At 44.0% G+C, this 17540-nt stretch overlaps 1 protein-coding gene across 1 annotated transcript; it reads right to left on the bottom strand.

The window, feature by feature from the left end:
* Positions 1 to 1378: 1378 nt before the first annotated feature.
* CSF2RB (colony stimulating factor 2 receptor subunit beta) lies at positions 1379 to 16720 on the bottom strand. Its single transcript, XM_009647816.2, is given in 12 exon segments — positions 1379 to 7252; positions 7535 to 7638; positions 9808 to 9877; positions 10154 to 10244; positions 11183 to 11351; positions 11455 to 11600; positions 12432 to 12623; positions 12626 to 12757; positions 12854 to 13025; positions 13908 to 14056; positions 14378 to 14562; positions 16567 to 16720. Coding segments are annotated over 12 exon segments (2727 nt in total). The 5' UTR covers positions 16686 to 16720; the 3' UTR covers positions 1379 to 6054.
* Between the last annotated feature and the right edge of the window lie 820 nt (positions 16721 to 17540).

Below are 17540 nucleotides of genomic sequence, written 5' to 3'. Positions count from 1 at the left end.
GTAGAGAGTACTCATGCCTCATAAAACTAGCAGAGTTCTTGGAAGAACTCCAGGAGCAAGCAGATACAGGGTTATCCAACCAGTGTATTATACCTAGATGTCTAAAAAGCTTGATGAAGTTCCTAAAAAATGCTGTTCCAAGAAACCAAAAGATAAAAGGAGGGTTCTTCTGCAGGTTAGAGTCAGTTAAAGACAGAAAACAAATGAGAGAAATTAATGGGTAATTTTCATATTGGAGGAAAGCTTTAAGTGAGCTCTCCCAGGAATTTATAATCTTCAACATAATTATAAATTATCTGGAAGACTGAGTGATGAGAGATCTCTCATCTGAGAGACCTGGGTGACTGAGAAAGACAAAATTTTGTCTAGGGTACTCTAATCTAACAATGATGGAGAAATTGCTAAGTTATTAGGTAGAAATGGGGTATGAAATTAGAATCATAGAACCAGAGAATCATAGAATGGTTTGGGTTGGAAGGGTCCAACCCTTCTGCCATGGACAGAGGCATCTGTTACTAGATCAGCTTTGTCAAAGCCCTCTCCAACCTGACTTTGAACACTTCCAGTGATGGGTCATCCACAACTTCTCTGGGCAACCAGTTCCCGTGTCTCACCACCCTCATTGTAAAAAATTTATTCCTTGTGTCCAATCTCAGTCTACCCTTTTTCAGGTTAAAACCACTGCCCCTTGTCCTATTACTACAGACACTGGCAAAAAGTCTTTCTCTATCTGTCTTGTAAATCCCCTTTATGTATTGAAAGGCCGCAATCAGGTCTCCCCAGAGCCTTCTCTTCTCCAGGCTGAACAACCCCAACTCTCTCAGCCTTTCTTCACAGGATAGATGTCCCAGCCCTCCAATCACTTTCATGGCCTTTCTCTGGACCCACTGCAATAGGTCCATGTCTTTCTTGTACTGGGAATCCCAGAGCTGGACACAGGACTCCAGGTGAGGACTCATGGGAGCGGAGTAGAGGGAGAGAATGACCTCCCCCGACCTGCTGGCCATGCTTCTTTTTCACAGCCCAGGATGTGATTGGCTTTCTGGGCTGCAAGCTCACATTGCTGGCTCACACCTAATTTTTCATCCACTAATATCCACCAGTCCTTCCCTGCAGGGCTGCTCTCAATCAATTAATCAATTCAGTCTTAATAAATACATAGAAATTCATGTGACAAAAAAATAGTTCCAACTATACATACAACAAGATCAAAGAACCTGTGAGAGCAGACAAATAACAATAGCAACAGGAGAGTCCAGTTATCATAGGCTGGCTAAATAACATGTTTCTTGAATGCCATATTGAGTTCTTGTCATCTCATCTCTGAAGGAATACTGTAGAATATTCTGTAGGAACAGATTAGGTACAGAAGTGCTATCAGAAATATGGGATCTCTAGGAAGAGAGGCTAATTACTGAGGAATTCTTCAGCCCAGAAAAAGAAACGACCGAGATGATTTGACAGAGGTTTGTAGCGTCTCAAACAGGAGGTGGTGAATAAGGAATGATGGTTTATCAGTTCTCTTCAAACAAGAACAAAGGAGTAACTTACCTTGCCACTGGCACAAAATTACTCCAGGAAAATGGGCTTTTTTTTTTTTTTTGCTTTGTTTTGTTTTGATTTATAAACAAATTGGTAAATGCTTTACTATCAGACATTATGAAGCCAAAAATGAAGTGGTTTTAGAAAGGGATTAGTTGAATCTCCAAAGGCTAGAGCCATTAAGTACACTTTATCTACAGCAGCTTAGATGTAACCTCCAACTCAGGAAGGGTCTGGTCCAGACAACAGCTAAATATATCAGTTAAGGATTTAATTATTTACTGCATACTTTTCCATGGTTACTCCTCCCTGGCTTTAAGCATCCGGTCTAAATATTGGCAGAGACAGACTATTGGGCAAGATGGAATGACTGTTTAGATACAGTGTGTTAGTCTTACGTTCCTATATCACAGCCTCTGCTGCAAGTAGAAGGGAAAAAAAAGAGTGTCTTTAGATGCTGCAACAGCATCATGAATGTGCCATGAATCTGCAGTGAATAAAATAAACTTGAAAATGGACATCAACATCCTATGTACCACTGAATGCAGCAGAAGAACAGGTTAGAAGTACACTACAAGGCTAAAGCAGATGCAAAAGTACTCATCTCAAAAGTTTGCATTGTACGTGCACATGGTGAACAAGGAGCTGGAAAATTTTTTAAAAAGAGAATAGGAAAAGCCAGCCAACTGTTTCTCATAATTTTACATCTAATTTTCTAGACAAACAAATTAGCCTTCGACAAGGAGGGCCATATGCTCCTCTACCAACAAACTGGAAAGGACGCAATGAAACTACAAAACTTTTGACCTGTTGAGCAAGTCTGCAGAGGAGTCTGGGTCCACCCACCTAGCACCATGGTGAAACATCCATTGTGTAATATAAGAATGAGCCATTAGAAGCAAGGTTGAAGCATACAGAATCCTGGCAGCAACTTGGAAGGACTTAAAAAGGGCCAAACCAGGCATGAAGTCATTGTGCTACTTATTCCTCACATACAGAACATGATGTGCAGGGTTACTTCTCATGGAAATTTCAGCTCTGTAGCGAGAGCAGGGAGAGCATGTAGGGAGTGAGAAGAGGTAGAGATCGTTCATTGGCTTCCTTTTCTAGCAAACCATTCAGCCTCATTTTCTTTTCTTACATAAAAGGCAACCCCCGGGCTAGCAGAAACAGAACAACAGACTAGTTCAGCATGAGTCTTAATTAGAACTATTGAGGTCATGATATACTTATGACCCTAATCTCCTGCAAATTCAGGTAATGTATTTCTGGTTGAGGAAGATTCTGATAAGGGAGTAATAAACTGATTACTTCAGAACAATGAAGAGAAAATTGCCTGCTGTTAAAACACAGGCAGGATCTTTGATGTTTGAACATACAGTAAGGAAAGGGTTGCAATGATTTCATAGCTGTACATTCAATGTAAACAGAGAGCTGTAAAATGGATTTACAGTATTGAGATGCCTACCTCTCTTTTTTTGTCTGTACAGGAAACATTGGTGAATCATCATTCCGGTGTACAGGCTGAGGGGCCAGAACTACTTAGTGGGAAGCCCTACAAAGAGGAACATGCCACAGTTGGCTCCTGAATCATCAGAATGATGATTCCTCTCCTGCACATCAGTACCTAGCACTGGGGAAGGTAGCAGCAACCTCCTTTTGCACAGTAACTTTGTGGCTTAAGCCAATGATCAGGAAGTCGAAGACCTGGGACGCACAACAGATCCTAAGTCTTGAATCACCAGGGGGCTACAGGACTGTAAAATGCTTTTTACCTCCCCCACTGCAGCTGGACCTCATGCAGAAGGGAATGGAAGATTCACAGGATCAGCAACAGATAAAGTTTATGGAAGCTTTGATTCTGTAACCCAGTAAGAAGTGGATTCCTGCAGTGCAGCAGAGCCATAAGTTGTGACCCCTGCATCTAATGTTCATGACATATTTTATTTAATGATGCTTGGGTGGTTTTTGAACAAGTCCCTAGAGCAGAAATTCATTCTGCCCTAAAATAGTCCTTACAGTTGCAAAAGAAAACCACTGTTCAGCTCCCCTAGCCTGACAATGGCATCTTACTCTGCAAGTTCCAGGGTCCTGAAGTGATTTTCAGGTCATAATACCTGCTCTGTGGGGTCATATCCAATGTTCGTGTAGCGATAAACCCTGACTCCAAAAGTGGCCTCTGCAAATGCCCAGTGAAGTGCAGAAGGACAGGAGGATCGGATAGCTCTTAGAGCACTGACCACAATGGAAGTGGGCTTCATCCAAAAGGCGTTGAGCTGAATAAAAGTTCTCCCACTCACTATTCTTCTTGGTTATTAAAACCACAGCAATTCAAGGGCCAGCAAGGTGATGCATATTTAATTACGAGTCTTACACTGCTGCTAGATATAGAAATATATATATGTTATCCTTAGACATAAACTGTTGACCAAGTCTGAGACTAAGATTAGACCTAGCCCCACCTAGACTCCTCTCTGAAAAGGAGTTTAGAAAGCAAGGGGGTCTATCCTGAAACTCGTGGCTCTCGAGGCTCAACAGGAGGATCCTCCTTATCCCCTGCATCCATGATCTCTCTGTGAGTCATTCTAACCTGAGTGTAACTTAATTTTTCTTTGTGTATTTCTTCCACGTAGTAAAAGAGTGAACATTGCCATATTCAAATCTTTAACTAAGTCGCTGTTTTGATTAGTTTTGTCTAATCACTTTGTTAATTGACTGATGATTGAGTGTTATTAAAATATCACAATCAAATCCTGCCATTTGTCATAAGTAAATTCTAAACTCCTACCAAATTAACTGTCAGCAGGATTCACAAATCAGTGTTCACAACAGTATCTGAGATGTGAATCCAGATACCAAATTTGCACATGAATTTGAACATCTCCATTTAGTACATGCCTAGATACAGCACAATCATACAGCCTGGAAGAAATTGTTTGTTCTACTCATAAAAGGCCAAAGAAGAGACTAACAAAATATCCATTAATAAGGAAAGGACTACCTTGAAAATCCCTTAAAGTGACCATCAATATTCTCTATCAGAGGCTGCAACTGCCTGCCTTTTGCTGTCAAGAACACCAAACTGAATTTGCACACCTTTGAGATTTAAAGTGGTATTTACAAGGATTTAAATTCTGAAAAAAACAACACAATTCACTGCAATTTCTGAATCAGCACTGTCCCATTAACCCAGCAGGAGGAATCAGCTGGCATAAAGACAAAACTCCTTCTCATTATCTCTCTCAATACAGCAAAGTCAGGAGAAAACAGTCTACCTCACAGGTGACATAGCTGAACCTACAGAACCTACAGAGGTCTGATCAGATGAGCTAATAGTAATGTTATTGTAACCACAGTGCTCTTAACATACAAAAGGAAAGATTTATAGGAAGAAAGAGTATTTTTATTAGTACATGGTTTATATTTGAAAAGAGAAACATGTTTTTTTTCAAATGCAAGCCCACCTTCAGGTCCAAAACCAAAGCCTTTTACTGAACATGGTGTGGCAACTCTGAAAAAACGCTCTTTCTTTGCACCACTTTCTTCAGAGCAGAACTGGGAAAAAAATTCTTCCTCTTTCTCAACACATCTTACTACTCAGAAAAAAAAGCCTTAGAATAAATTATGTAGTTAAGATGAATTACATCATGCACAGACAGCCAATGAACTTAAAAGAAAATCATATAGTACTTTAACACTTAGAAATAGAAAAACCCCAGCAGGTTGTGCACCTTCACAACATTTCTTGCCTGTCATTTTCTGTTACCTGCCCCCACTCCCTTCCTCTCACTGCACCTTACAAGTCATTCGGTTTTCTTTCAGCAATGTATCTTCTTCCCCATGGTTCTCTACAGCCTACTTTATGCACCCCAGTAATGTTTCCTTCTTACCCTTAGAATAGGCAGTGATAGACTGTACCTGTTTCCTGGACTTCAACAAATTTTTCTCAATTTTATTTACTCTTCTATTACTGTCTGGGGTTTTCTCATTTTAGACAACACCTACTTCATGGCAGCAGTGGAAAGATAAAAACATGAAAGCTCCTTTGTGACTCTTGGATCTATTTTACACACACACAAAAGTTCAACAGAATTGCTCTTAAGCATATTAAGTTTTCTTTCCAAGGTTTCCAGGCCTGTCATCTTCTGACAGCGGTTCATGCTGTTAAGCCTGCATTTCCAGCCACAAGTTTTGCCTCAGGCAATCTGGTATTGTTGCAAGATAACTGTGATCTGTCACAGGATCATGAGGAGGCTGAACTCTGTTCATTGTGGATGTGCCAAAAATGTTGAAAAACACCAAAGGGCAATATTTGGATTGTCTTTCATGCCAAACCTGTGAAGGCCATTGAGAAGGATACTGAGCTACTTCAAGTCTCTCAACATGTTGGACTGGAAGCTGGAAAAGGGAACTGCCGTTTCTTTGTTCCTAGGCTTGAGGGTTCATTTTCATCAGATAGTTGCGAGCTCTTTCAGTTACCTCTAGTTTTGGTATTCATTAATATTTGCCCATTTAACAGATTTCTGTGATCCTCAAAGATTGCTGCCAGGAAAAGTAATCATCTGATTTCAGGTTTTTGAAAAGCTGAATAGCCTGCATTTTTGAGACATCCTTCTCATTGCCAGTGATGGATTTGTCATCAGATACAGGCTTCCCAGGTGTTGTCTTGCCTTCAGAAGGTTTCTTGACTTGGTGGTCTTCCTGACTAATATCCGTCTTCATGCTGGACTTTAGGCTGTGGAAGCAATAGTCACCAACCTGGCAAAGGAAAACTGGCTCAGTGCTGTCAGGGTTTAACACCACCAAGTTACCTTCTGACAAAGGCTGCTTCCTAGGAAGATCGTTTCCCTTCTGTAAGATGGGCAAAGAAAGCTTTGTGGGTTCTGAATGTCCATGGAGACCTAAAGGGACAGTAAGATAGTCTCCAAATGTATCCAGGTGCAATTCAGGAGGAGAGGTTGGTGCTTGATCTGCAACTGGGACCATGACAGCGGTTTTCCCAGGACAAAACTCATGGCAAGGGTGGTCACTGGGGGGCTGGGGCTCCTGTGAGTCACAAGGTACATCCCCAGCAGTGACAAGTGGCGGGTGGGTGGAGTCACTGGCTGATGGCAGCAATGGGCTCTCTGTGGTGATGTACTCCAAGGGGCAGTTCTGAGGAGACACCATATGGCTAAGGGCCTTGGGAGATTTCTGCCCTTCTGGTCTCACGCTTGTGCCTTTCCCACAGGCTGGTGGGGCTGGTGAGACTTCTTGCTCATTGTTGAGGTGCTGCATCATTTCCTTCTGCTCTGGGAGCAGGAAGGGCTGTGGAGGACCTGCTCCTGGCTGTTCTTGCCTCTGTGGAGCCAGGGGACAGTCTTCCTTTGGGAGGGTCACATACTGAAGGGAAACTGATTTCTCACGGACTCCCACTGGGTCCGCTTCCAGGGTCTGATGCATATCAGGCTGGGATGACATCACTGGGCTGTACAAGTAAGGACCGTTGAAAGCAAAGCAAGGGATTGCTCTCTGGGAAGCATTACTTGCATCAGCACTGTTTCTCCTTGAAACAGGAAAGGAATGACCAGAAATCTGACTTGTGCAGGCAACTGGGACAAGCTCTGGCTCATTTAAAGCATGGTATGAGTTCTGTAGGTCCAGTGCAACATGGGAAATGTTTGTCTTTTTAGCCTGCCCTTCAGGGTACTCTGCCAAAGTCTTCATCTGCCTGAATGTGGGAAAGTTAAAAGTTGCTCATGAGAGAGATTATTGTGGTAAACATTAAATATACAACAAGCTTTGTTGAAAACACACATAACTACACACATGGTAAGAAAAAATCCTTCTTGGAGAAGCAGGCTAACCCAGGAAGCAAAAAATTGTATTGCTTCCTCAAAAGCAACTCATATAGGCTTTTTAGTGACAGAACATTTGATTATATTCTGCCATGACTTAGGGAGCTCTTTGAGACTGTCATCCATGGTGTCACTATAATGTGCCGTTCACTCACCTGTCCACAACTTGAAGGAAGCTAGCCTGCTCCATCTTCTCTGAAAGGTTGTATTTGTTGAAGTCCAGCTGGCTGCTTGCTGACCAGTTTCCTAAATGTACTTTCTGAAAAAGAAAAAGCAGACGTGACAAAAGAGTGGCATCCCACTGGCAGTAGAACCAAGGACCATACACTCCTCACAGACAAAGAAAACAAATAGGAGAGCCTACAGCATCTGGCAATAGGGATACAACTTCACTAACGTGACTAGAAGGTGTGTTCTGTTCTCCAGAAGACAGTTACTTCAAACCCATATTGCCTTGCCACCAATCTAACTACAATTACTCAGTGAGCCAACAAGGAAAGATGCCCTCCTAGACTTATTTGTGAATAACAGCCAAGAGGGCAAACTGGCAGCCAAGAGGACAAACTGCATCCTGGAGTGCATGAAATACAGCATAACCAGCTGGTCAAAGGAAGTGATTATCTCGCTATAGTTACCAATAGTGTGGCCTCACCTTGAGTACCGGGTGCAGTTCTGAGCCTCACAATTTAAGAAGGATTTTAAGGTACTTGAATGCATCCAGAGGAGGGCAACAAAGCCCATAAAAGGGCTGGACGGAATGTCCTATAAGGAACAGCTAAGGACTTTGGGTTTATCTAGTGTGGAGAAAAAGAGGCTGAGGGGCAACCTTATTGCTCTCTACAGCTTCCTGAGGAGGGGAAGTGGAGAGGGAGGTGCTGATCTCTTCTCCTGGGTATCCAGTGATGGGATACATGGGAATGGTTCAAAGCTGCCCTGGGGAGGTGTAGACTGGACATTTGGAAGCATTTCTTTACCAAGAGGGTGGTCAAACACTGGAACAAGCTTCCTAGAGAGATGGTCGATGCCTCACCCCTGCCAGTGTTTCAGAGGCATTTGGACAACACCCTTAATAACATGCTTTAACTTTTGGTCAGCCCGGAATTGGTCAGGCAGTTGGACTAGATGATCATTGTAGGTCCCTTCCAACTGAACTCTATTCTGTTCTGTTCTATTCTAACTTTACATAGCATAGGGGACAGGAGCTGCTCCCTTTTAAGACCTCATAGAGATGCTGCAGGTTCCTACCACAATAAACATCAAAGATACCGCTTTGTGCAGTGTCTACTCTTTTCCAGCACCATATGGGGACACTGTGCAATATTTCACTGACAGGGGTATAATGACTCTCCTTCTGTACCAGCTGACCAGAGAAACAGAATTACTAGGATGTTTACAAAACTTAGGATAAGGTAATTCAGTGCAGGGATGGAATCTTTCAAAACCATTAAACTAAGGCAGTGAATGCTTGTGGATGGAGAAACAGGTAGAGGATAGAAAACAAAGCTATTAAGGTGCTGCTTACAGAGGGAAAAAGTTTCCAGTTTTTCCTGTAGAGACCAGGCAAAAGAAACTAACTTGAGATTTTGGCATAAGCATAACCAGTTTGTCTTCTGGTACAAGAGAATCCATGCCTAGCCTTTGACATCTGTTTGAAAATGATGTATTAAACCAGGTCATTACAATGGAAGTCCATTTTACAGCAGCATAGCAAATGTGCAATGATTAACAAACATGTTAACTCCTTCACTCACACACAAATGTAGAGACTGTAAGTACTCATTTGCCTCACACAAAGGCCATGTTGTAAATTATACTCATTGGATTGCCATAGATCTATACTTACTGTAACCCATCCCTTATGAACATAGAACAGAACCAACCGTTAGAGAAAAAGGTCTGTGTCTGCATGTGTCTGTGTGTGTGTGAGTGTTGGGGTGGGCACACTAATGGATTCACTATTCTTGCAACACTGGAAGACTTCTACCACCAAAATGCGTGTACCATGCTTTCCAGATGTTGGGGTTTTTTTGGAAAGGAAGTAGAAGGAAGGGAGGTTCTACTGACACAGATTTGACCAAAGGCTGCCTAAGTGTATACCTAAATTTCCAATAAAGAATGCTTGTTCTGGTAATAGACAGGCATGTGATAACATTATTCCAGAAAATCCAGCTCCTTAAAATAAAAGTTCCTTTAAGAGGGCTACCACGCCTCTCTAAAAAGCTCTGAGTTAGTGCTGATTACTATTTGGAGATGAAGCACCAGCTGATGAAGTTTGCTAATGACATTAGATTATTTAAGTCAATTAAAATTAATATCTAATGAAGATATCTGTTTGTTCTGGGCTAGGAGACAAGAAGAGCTCTTAACATTATTGGAAGCCCTGAAAAAGAGAGAAATAATGAAGCCTTCAAGCAACATTCCCTCTTACCCCCAGGTAGCTCTGGATCAGAAGACTCTTGCTGGGGTTTGGAATCTTTTCCTCCCACATTTGCTTCTTCCTGTAACAACAACAACACAGAGTTTTCCAGATTTGCTTCTCAACATGGCTGCAACCAGGAAAGACTGCACCCCGTACACCATGCTGCTTTGCACAGCAAGGCACCACCAAGGCCCTGGCACGCCACCACCCAACTCTCACCCTTGCACACACATGCACAAGGCTGCCCATTGCACACCAAGGCTCATCTCTCGTGGGGGACGAGCAGTGCCTCAGCCTTTATGCCGCCCACATGGCCAACACGCTGCTAAATCTCCGAGTCACAACACAAGCCTACCTGAGGAAATACTTGTAGCTGCAATAAGCAACTATTAGGAAAGTGATGATGAGAGCTGGGAACATTGCCGGGAGAACCACTGGTGGCAGAACTGAAAGAGAGAAAAGAGAAATAGGCATCCACCTGCAGCGCGGCTGCTTCCCCTAACAGCTTTTTCACTCTGGTCAGCTTACTGACCAAAGGAGTTCAGCATTTCCTCTACCGATTCTTTTTTATTTTTTACTGACCTCAGGGTAAACAATTGGTGCTAATACAAAGATAGTTAGGTACCTTGCTCCACTGTGAACAACAGGCATCTCTTCAGGCGCCTTAGGTCTGCCTTACCCTGTACAGTCCTGAAGAGATGCGGTCTCAGAGATTTTCTAAGAAAGAGCTTCCTCTGCTAATGCCCACAACTATCGCCAACAACATACCAACTTCTCCCTGAGTGCACTCATCAAAACTCGCCAAGTGTCTCACCACTACAAGCATCCTCAGGACGAATCATAGAAGATCATATTACTTTGGGCACAAGACCATACCGATAGCAGGCATTCTGCCTCTAAGTCCACAAACAGCAGAAACATGTGAAGGTTCCTATCTCCAGGAGACTCCACTGTGCATTTTCTGCAACCCTAGCGTCACATGGCAAGTAAAAAAGACTGATGGCTGATAGTCTGTTGTCTTGCAGTCTCAGGCTCTTCAGCCACTGAGAGCAGAATGGACTACTGGATTCAGGAAACAAGGATGATCTTCTGGGCAGGGTGCTTGCTTGATTCTCCATGTGGAAACCTTTATGGTTGGGCGTACTCACCTTGTGAAGGGTGAAGCAGGAAAGAAGCTTAAAGGGCATTCCGGCTCGCCTCCCTCACTTGCATTGCTGCTGTACTGCAAGGATGCAGACAGGACAGCTACCTTGTTAAGCAACCCCAGCTAGCTCAAGGCTGGACCAAACTTCAGCTCCAGCTGAGAGAATGTCTTTTTCTATAGAGGCGTTTCAGCCATTAACAATCCACAAAACCGTACAGGAGTAGCCTGCGTGAAAAGTACCATTCTCGGTCTTCCAGGTGAACTCCTCACTCCATTCACTCCATGGCCCCTCGTAACCTGGGGGTGAATTGACCCTTGCACGCATTTTCCCCCTATATTCTGTAGATGCTGCCAGCATCTGCAGGGTGAAGGGAGGTTCATCATTGCTGATATTTAACTTGTGGGGACGCTAGGGAGAAGAAAGAAGCACAAATGACACGGGTGAGAGGAACTGTCTTTCCCATTTGCCCAGCAAAGAGAAAGCCAGGACTCCCGCGCATTCTAAGACTCACCTGTGTGTCTTCGTCGCTTTTCCAGTACTCGACTTCGTATCTCTGTTTTATGAAGTCATATTTAAAAGTGTGTTTTTTCCAGCTCAGTTCATACTCTTGGTTCTCTGTCGCTGTTACTGACACATTTGTGGGCGGCAGCACCTTAACTGGAACACACAGAATGTCTCAGAGTACTTATCAACAATCATACAACAACAAACTCCAATAAACTAGTAGACACATGAGACACCCGAAAATCCATACCCATTAATATTGACAGCACTCCCTGTGTACAGAAAAGCAGGAAAGCAATATTTGAAACCTCTGTACTGGTCCCTCACATTTCCAGAGATTTTCAGCTCTCTGGATGGTTTCACCCACTGCAGGAGCTCTCCCAGCTTTAGTCTGTCAAAAGCAGCACCACTACCTCCAGATACACGCAGGCAGAGATGATCCACCTGGCCCACCTCCTTAGCAGAGCAGTCCTACCTCTTCCAGTGCTCCAGGGGCCGCTGCACAAACCCGCAAGAGCTCCACTGCCTTCTTGAGAAACCACAGAGTGACACGCTCCCCACAAACACCTCTCACCACAACTCCCTGTCAATGGGGGACACTCAGGAAGGTCAAGAACAGAGGAGTCAGCAGGGTGACAGCCGCTCCCTGAGGAGCTCTGGGTCACAACCCAAATGTCTGCACAGCAGTTTCCACCACTGCCACCTTCCACGGAGTAACAAGTGCCACTGAGGAACGCCACACCTACAAGCCACCTCTCTAAGACCTCTGACCTGACACAGCATCTAGTTCCTTTCTTCACCAGCCCTCGTCCTTCCTTTGCCCACACACTTTTCCTCACCATCTCTGTCCTCAGCCCCACTTGCCCAGACAAGCATCTCTCCAAGAAACAACCAGGAGGAGCAGGAAACAACACAGCAACTTACTGTTCTTGTAGGCGTTAAAAGAAACAACCAGGAGGAGCAGGAAACAACACAGCAACTCACTGTTCTTGTAGGCGTTAATCATCTTCTCCTCCATCTTGGCCCGGACGGACACATTGTACTGACTCTGGTGGCTGGCGTTGCTAACAGGGATCTCACAGCTCTGGACCACGTACGGGACATGAGGCAATGCCTTCTCGTGCACAGGAGAGCACTCCTCTTCTCTGAGGGGAGAAAAAGGACTTGAGCTGAGATCAGGGGGAATGGGACAGAGCAGAAACTCCATGGGAGAGGTGCAGGCATGCTGCCATGGGCAGAGCACGTACGGTGATCCTGGAGGGGCCCCGCACCATTGAAGAGGCAGCGAAGATTCCTGGGCTCAAGGCCACCTTCAGAAAAGATGAGAGCAAGCTAAGAGACAGGAACGGTCTGGCTTCCCAGCCAGCACTTCCACGCCTGCACGGCCCCGCTCCTTCCCACGCTACCTTCAGGGGTCTCCCACGACACCTCCGTGCTCCACTCGCTGTACTGCCCAGAGAAGCCACTGGCCCACCCTGGTCTGGCTCGCACACGGGCAACGTAGCTGCTCCCCAGGACAAGGTCCTTGTGGCTGAGATGGCAACGTGTGGTGTTGGAGAGCAAGAGTGAAGTGGCGTTCTGTTATTGGGGAAAGGAGGGAGAGAGAGGAGGGGGCAAATTGGGAAGTTGAAGATAGGCATGCTTAAAAATAAAAAAAATTTCCTAGAAGGGGAAGCAGCTTCACTGCTTCTCCCAGCAGTCAAACACATGTGATGGTCATGAACATGCTACCATTTGGTGCTCCTTGCTCCCACACTAGAGGGGCTTCAGCGTGCATGCTACCAGCATGGCGCAGGAAAGGTGAGGCACACGCACTGGCAGGCACAATCTACCCCAGCAAGTGGCCCAGCTCCTGCAGCTAGCAGAGCCCCAGCTGTCTTCAGCACCAGCTACACAAGTCCACAACGCTGCTCATTGCAGAATTTTGTGAGAATCTGTCCAAGACACTTCTCTTAGAAACTAAATTATCAGGCTGACAGGTACAGAACAGAAACATATGTATTTCTAGGGAAACAATAGGGCAATGGATATGGACTCTTAAAAACTAGAAAAACCCCAAAAAACCAAAAAACCGTATCTTTCTGGAAGGGGAAGCAGCTTCAAATGATTTTGCCATTTTCCCACATGAACCAATGCTCCTGGAAAGTGCTTGAATTCCATTTGGGAGGGATTTAGGGCAAAATCAATTCCAACTCAAAACCCAAGCACCGTGGCTTTCTTTTCAGTGAAGAAAGCATCTTTGCATTCAACTCAGAAGAAATGGTATTTCATTGGGCAAGTCACCTGCAAACAGAAAGAGAGCCCCTTCCGCCCAACCTGAAACAACTTTTGTTGCATCCCCTCACAGTGCCCGAGGACAGGAAGTCCATTCCCATTAACTTCCTCAACATTTACTGCAGGCTCTCAACCGCCCCAACGGGTGTAGCCCAAACCAGGAGAGCCCGACTCCTCCGCTCTTACCTCCCAGGACTCCCACTCCCGCTTGTATGTCACTTCATAGTCCAGTGCATTGCCCAGCCCTTGGCTTCCATCAGCTGCTTTCCAGGTCAGCAAGAAATCTCCTGATCTCATCATGCTGACTGAGAGATTTTTAGGTGGGAGGGTCTGAACTGGAATGTGAAGGTACAACCCATGAGAGGAGACAGTGAGGACAGGGACATGAACAGGGCAAGAAAATACCTAGGCAAGCTTCCCCATTTCCAGAGTATCTTATCCCTGCCCCATCAAGCAGCTCCTGCTTGAGACCCCCTTCCAGGTCCAGCTGTTCCCAGAGACTTGCCCTTTCCCCTCCCTGCCCCATCCTCTTGATGTGGAGGTCTTCGGTACTTCTAACAATGGAAGTGGAATTCACTTTGTGACTGAACGGCAAATACATTCTCAAAGCTCCCTGATATTCATTGGACAATGAGAATTTGGTATCTAATCCTTACCATTTTGAAAAAGATCAACATTTAATTCTGCTTGAAGCATCTTGTTAGGTTTGAAGCTGTAAGTATCATCTACCCCTATTCCAAAATAGTCTGTAGTGGTGTGACAAAGCCAGTGCACGTAGGAGTCTGGAGCCCCATGCAAGTCATTTTCTGTCCGGCGTTTGCAAAGCATCTTCTTGTTCTCCCTGTGTACAGAGAAAGTGATCCATGAAGATCTGATTTGGAGATCTACAGTCAATGCACAATTAAATGTCTGAAGCCAATTCCCTCTCATTCTTTTGTTATAATTTACTCAGGCACTGATATCCTCTTCTCACTGTACCTATTAGTCCTGTTATGCATCAGTTAATAGGACAAACATTTTTAACACTAGGATTTTTCTCAAATGCCTTCCCATTTCCAAGTTGTGCAGCAGAATGTTACAGTTTGGTACCAGCCTATTTTTGTTCTTTTTTAGCCTCATTCTATGTAATCTCATCTTTTTTATGTGAGAAACCATATGATGAAAAATAATGTAATGCAAATGCGCCTTTTACTCGGAGTGGAAGGCAGTAAAGTTTCTGATGATCCCTAGCTTCTTGAAGACATTCATGTTGCAGTCCCAGACAGACACTTTGAAAAAACACTCTCCAACCCAAATGTACTTCTGTAGCCTTAGTAGTTCTGTTCTGTCAAGGGACCTGATGTATTCATTAAAGACTTCATCCAGAATGTTAATCATCCTTTTAGATAGCCTTTCTCCAGGCCAAGGAGCATCATGAAAATTAGAAACAATATTTTAAACTAGTCAGGAGAGGGACAAGCTTTGTGTGCTTGCAGTAGCCTGAGCTGCTGGAGAGATGCGTTGCTTCTTTTTGTACTCTCTGGAATTTTGTTTGTGCTTATGGCTTCATGCCCAGTATATTACATTGTTCCAGTTCAGTTGAGAAATATTAAGTTGTGAATATCTAAGGCCAAATACTGTCTTCCAGGATAGGATGGAGTCTCCTAGCCAACTGTATGTCAGCAAGCATTATTCAGCACGATTGCTGTTTTTAAAAGTTGGGTATTAGCAAGGAAACCGGGGATGTGCCTGAAGTATGGGTGGGACTGACCACACCTGTGCGTACGTACCCATAAACAAAAGAGTCAGCCCAAGGCTTGTGAAGTCCTGGAGGTATTTCTATCTACTCACCAGCATTACCTTACAATTTGGGATTTAGGCAACTATTCTTCATCTGTGATCTGACCTTGTTTCATCATTAGCCATTTTGATTTCAGCTGTTACTGTCCACACTTTATACTCACTTGTCTCATTAGTTCACTTCAAGCATGTTTCCTGTGTGATCCACGCGCTCCATCATGTAACATTGCTCCAGAGAATCCTCAAAAGGACCAAGTAATTTGATATCATCTTTTTCTAGGAGCATTAGCTTTAAGGTCCTGTTCCAAAGACCTTCCACTGATTTCAGCTGCTTTTAGGTCTATTAATTCTCTCTTACTTTACAACAAAATCAAGAGTTCTTTCTCTTTAATTTCATTCCTGTATCCCGAGACTCTAATTCATTTTCTTCTCAGCTTTCCATGTTTGTCTTCCTCTCTCCCTTGACTATTCCTCCTTCTCTGTCCTTTCTTATGCTCACAGTTGATCGAGTCTGGTGATTCAGTTCCCTTTTCATAAGGAAACAGATGTATCAGAGAGATACTGTCATAAACAGACTAGTATCTCTGGGAGGAATAGCGATAGCACAGATGAACTTACCAGTCTTTTCTATCTCACAAGCACACAATCTATACATGTTTCTCAGAAATTATCAAACCCATACTCTCAGTGATGTTCCCGAAGGGGCAAAATAACAAGGGGAACATCTCCTTCCTTTAAGGTTTATAAAAAACACTCAGACTCATACTTGTTCTGACACCATCTTCACCCAATTAACAGCAACTTATATGTCCCATCTTATTTCATATCTATGATCCCACAACAAAATGATGGGAAAATAATTGTAAAGGTGATAAAAATAACTCCACTAGCACACCCTATTCATTCCTCCTTTCCTAGAAGAGACCTCAGAAGCAGGCACAAAAGTTGCTATAACCCAGAAAGAGGTGGCCATGCTTTCTGAAAACCTGACTGGTGGTCAGGACTCCAAGTTGTGGACAAGTTCCCTTTGGACTTTTATCCACCACTGCACATTTCAGGTACTTACATTATAACATTATCCCTTTGGTAAAGACTCATACCAACGAGGGCATGAGCTTCTGAATGCTCCATCCATGTGCAGGTCACCTGTGAGTTGTAGTCATTGTGGCAGCTCAGGCTCTTCATAGGGGTACTCTCTGAGAAAGGAATTCAGGCAAAAACACAGGCAGTGATTACAAATGTAAACAGTGAGAGCACTGGGAGGCACATAATTCTAGCCAAGGTATCACTTTTCAAACACTGATGATTTCCAGAGATTAGTAGATACCATGGTCAGCAGGCATATGGGGATCATTTCGTCTTTGTGTGCTGCTGTATGGGACTTCTTTGCCTCTAATCTCCTAGGAAAGGTTATGACGCCAGAAAGGTATATTTAAAAGTGAGGTGTTTGGGGCAGAATCTTGTTATGACTCAGAAGAATGCCCAAGCAAACTTGCTGGAACTAGATTTATGACCCAGAAATGGCCAGACCTCTCATCAGGGACAACTTTTTTTTTTTTTTAACCTCACAACTATGCAGTGGGAAAATACAGGCCACCCCTGGTACATTCGCTATGATGCAAATTGCCGCCTTCTCCTCCTTTATCTGTGCTGCACTATTGGGATGTGACCTTCAGATGACAGAGATGTCAATGTGCAAACATGAGTGTGCTCCCTCAAGTCATTTTTCATGATGAGAATTACTATCAGTTTGGTTGAGGGGCTTCTTACAGGCAAAAACCATCAGAAAAGTATGATGGTGTCTTAGCTGACAGGCACGAGAGGAGACCTTACTTTGGTCTTCTGCCAAAAACCAGTACAAAGTTCAATGGTGGCATTCCTTGCATAACCAGAAAATGGAGCATCCTACATAGAAAGGGATCGTCTGAAAGTAAGGCTAAGGCTTGGAATGCCAAGAGACCAGCCTGACCTACACTGTAACACATTTTCCCTCAGAGATCTCAAAGGCAGATGTCCTGCAACTGAGACTGGGCCAGGCAG

Source organism: Egretta garzetta, unplaced genomic scaffold (genome assembly GCF_000687185.1).
Source record: "Egretta garzetta isolate BGI_Z169 unplaced genomic scaffold, ASM68718v1 scaffold51, whole genome shotgun sequence".
Taxonomy (NCBI): Eukaryota; Metazoa; Chordata; class Aves; order Pelecaniformes; family Ardeidae; genus Egretta; species Egretta garzetta.
This window is presented reverse-complemented; position numbering and strand designations above follow the sequence as displayed.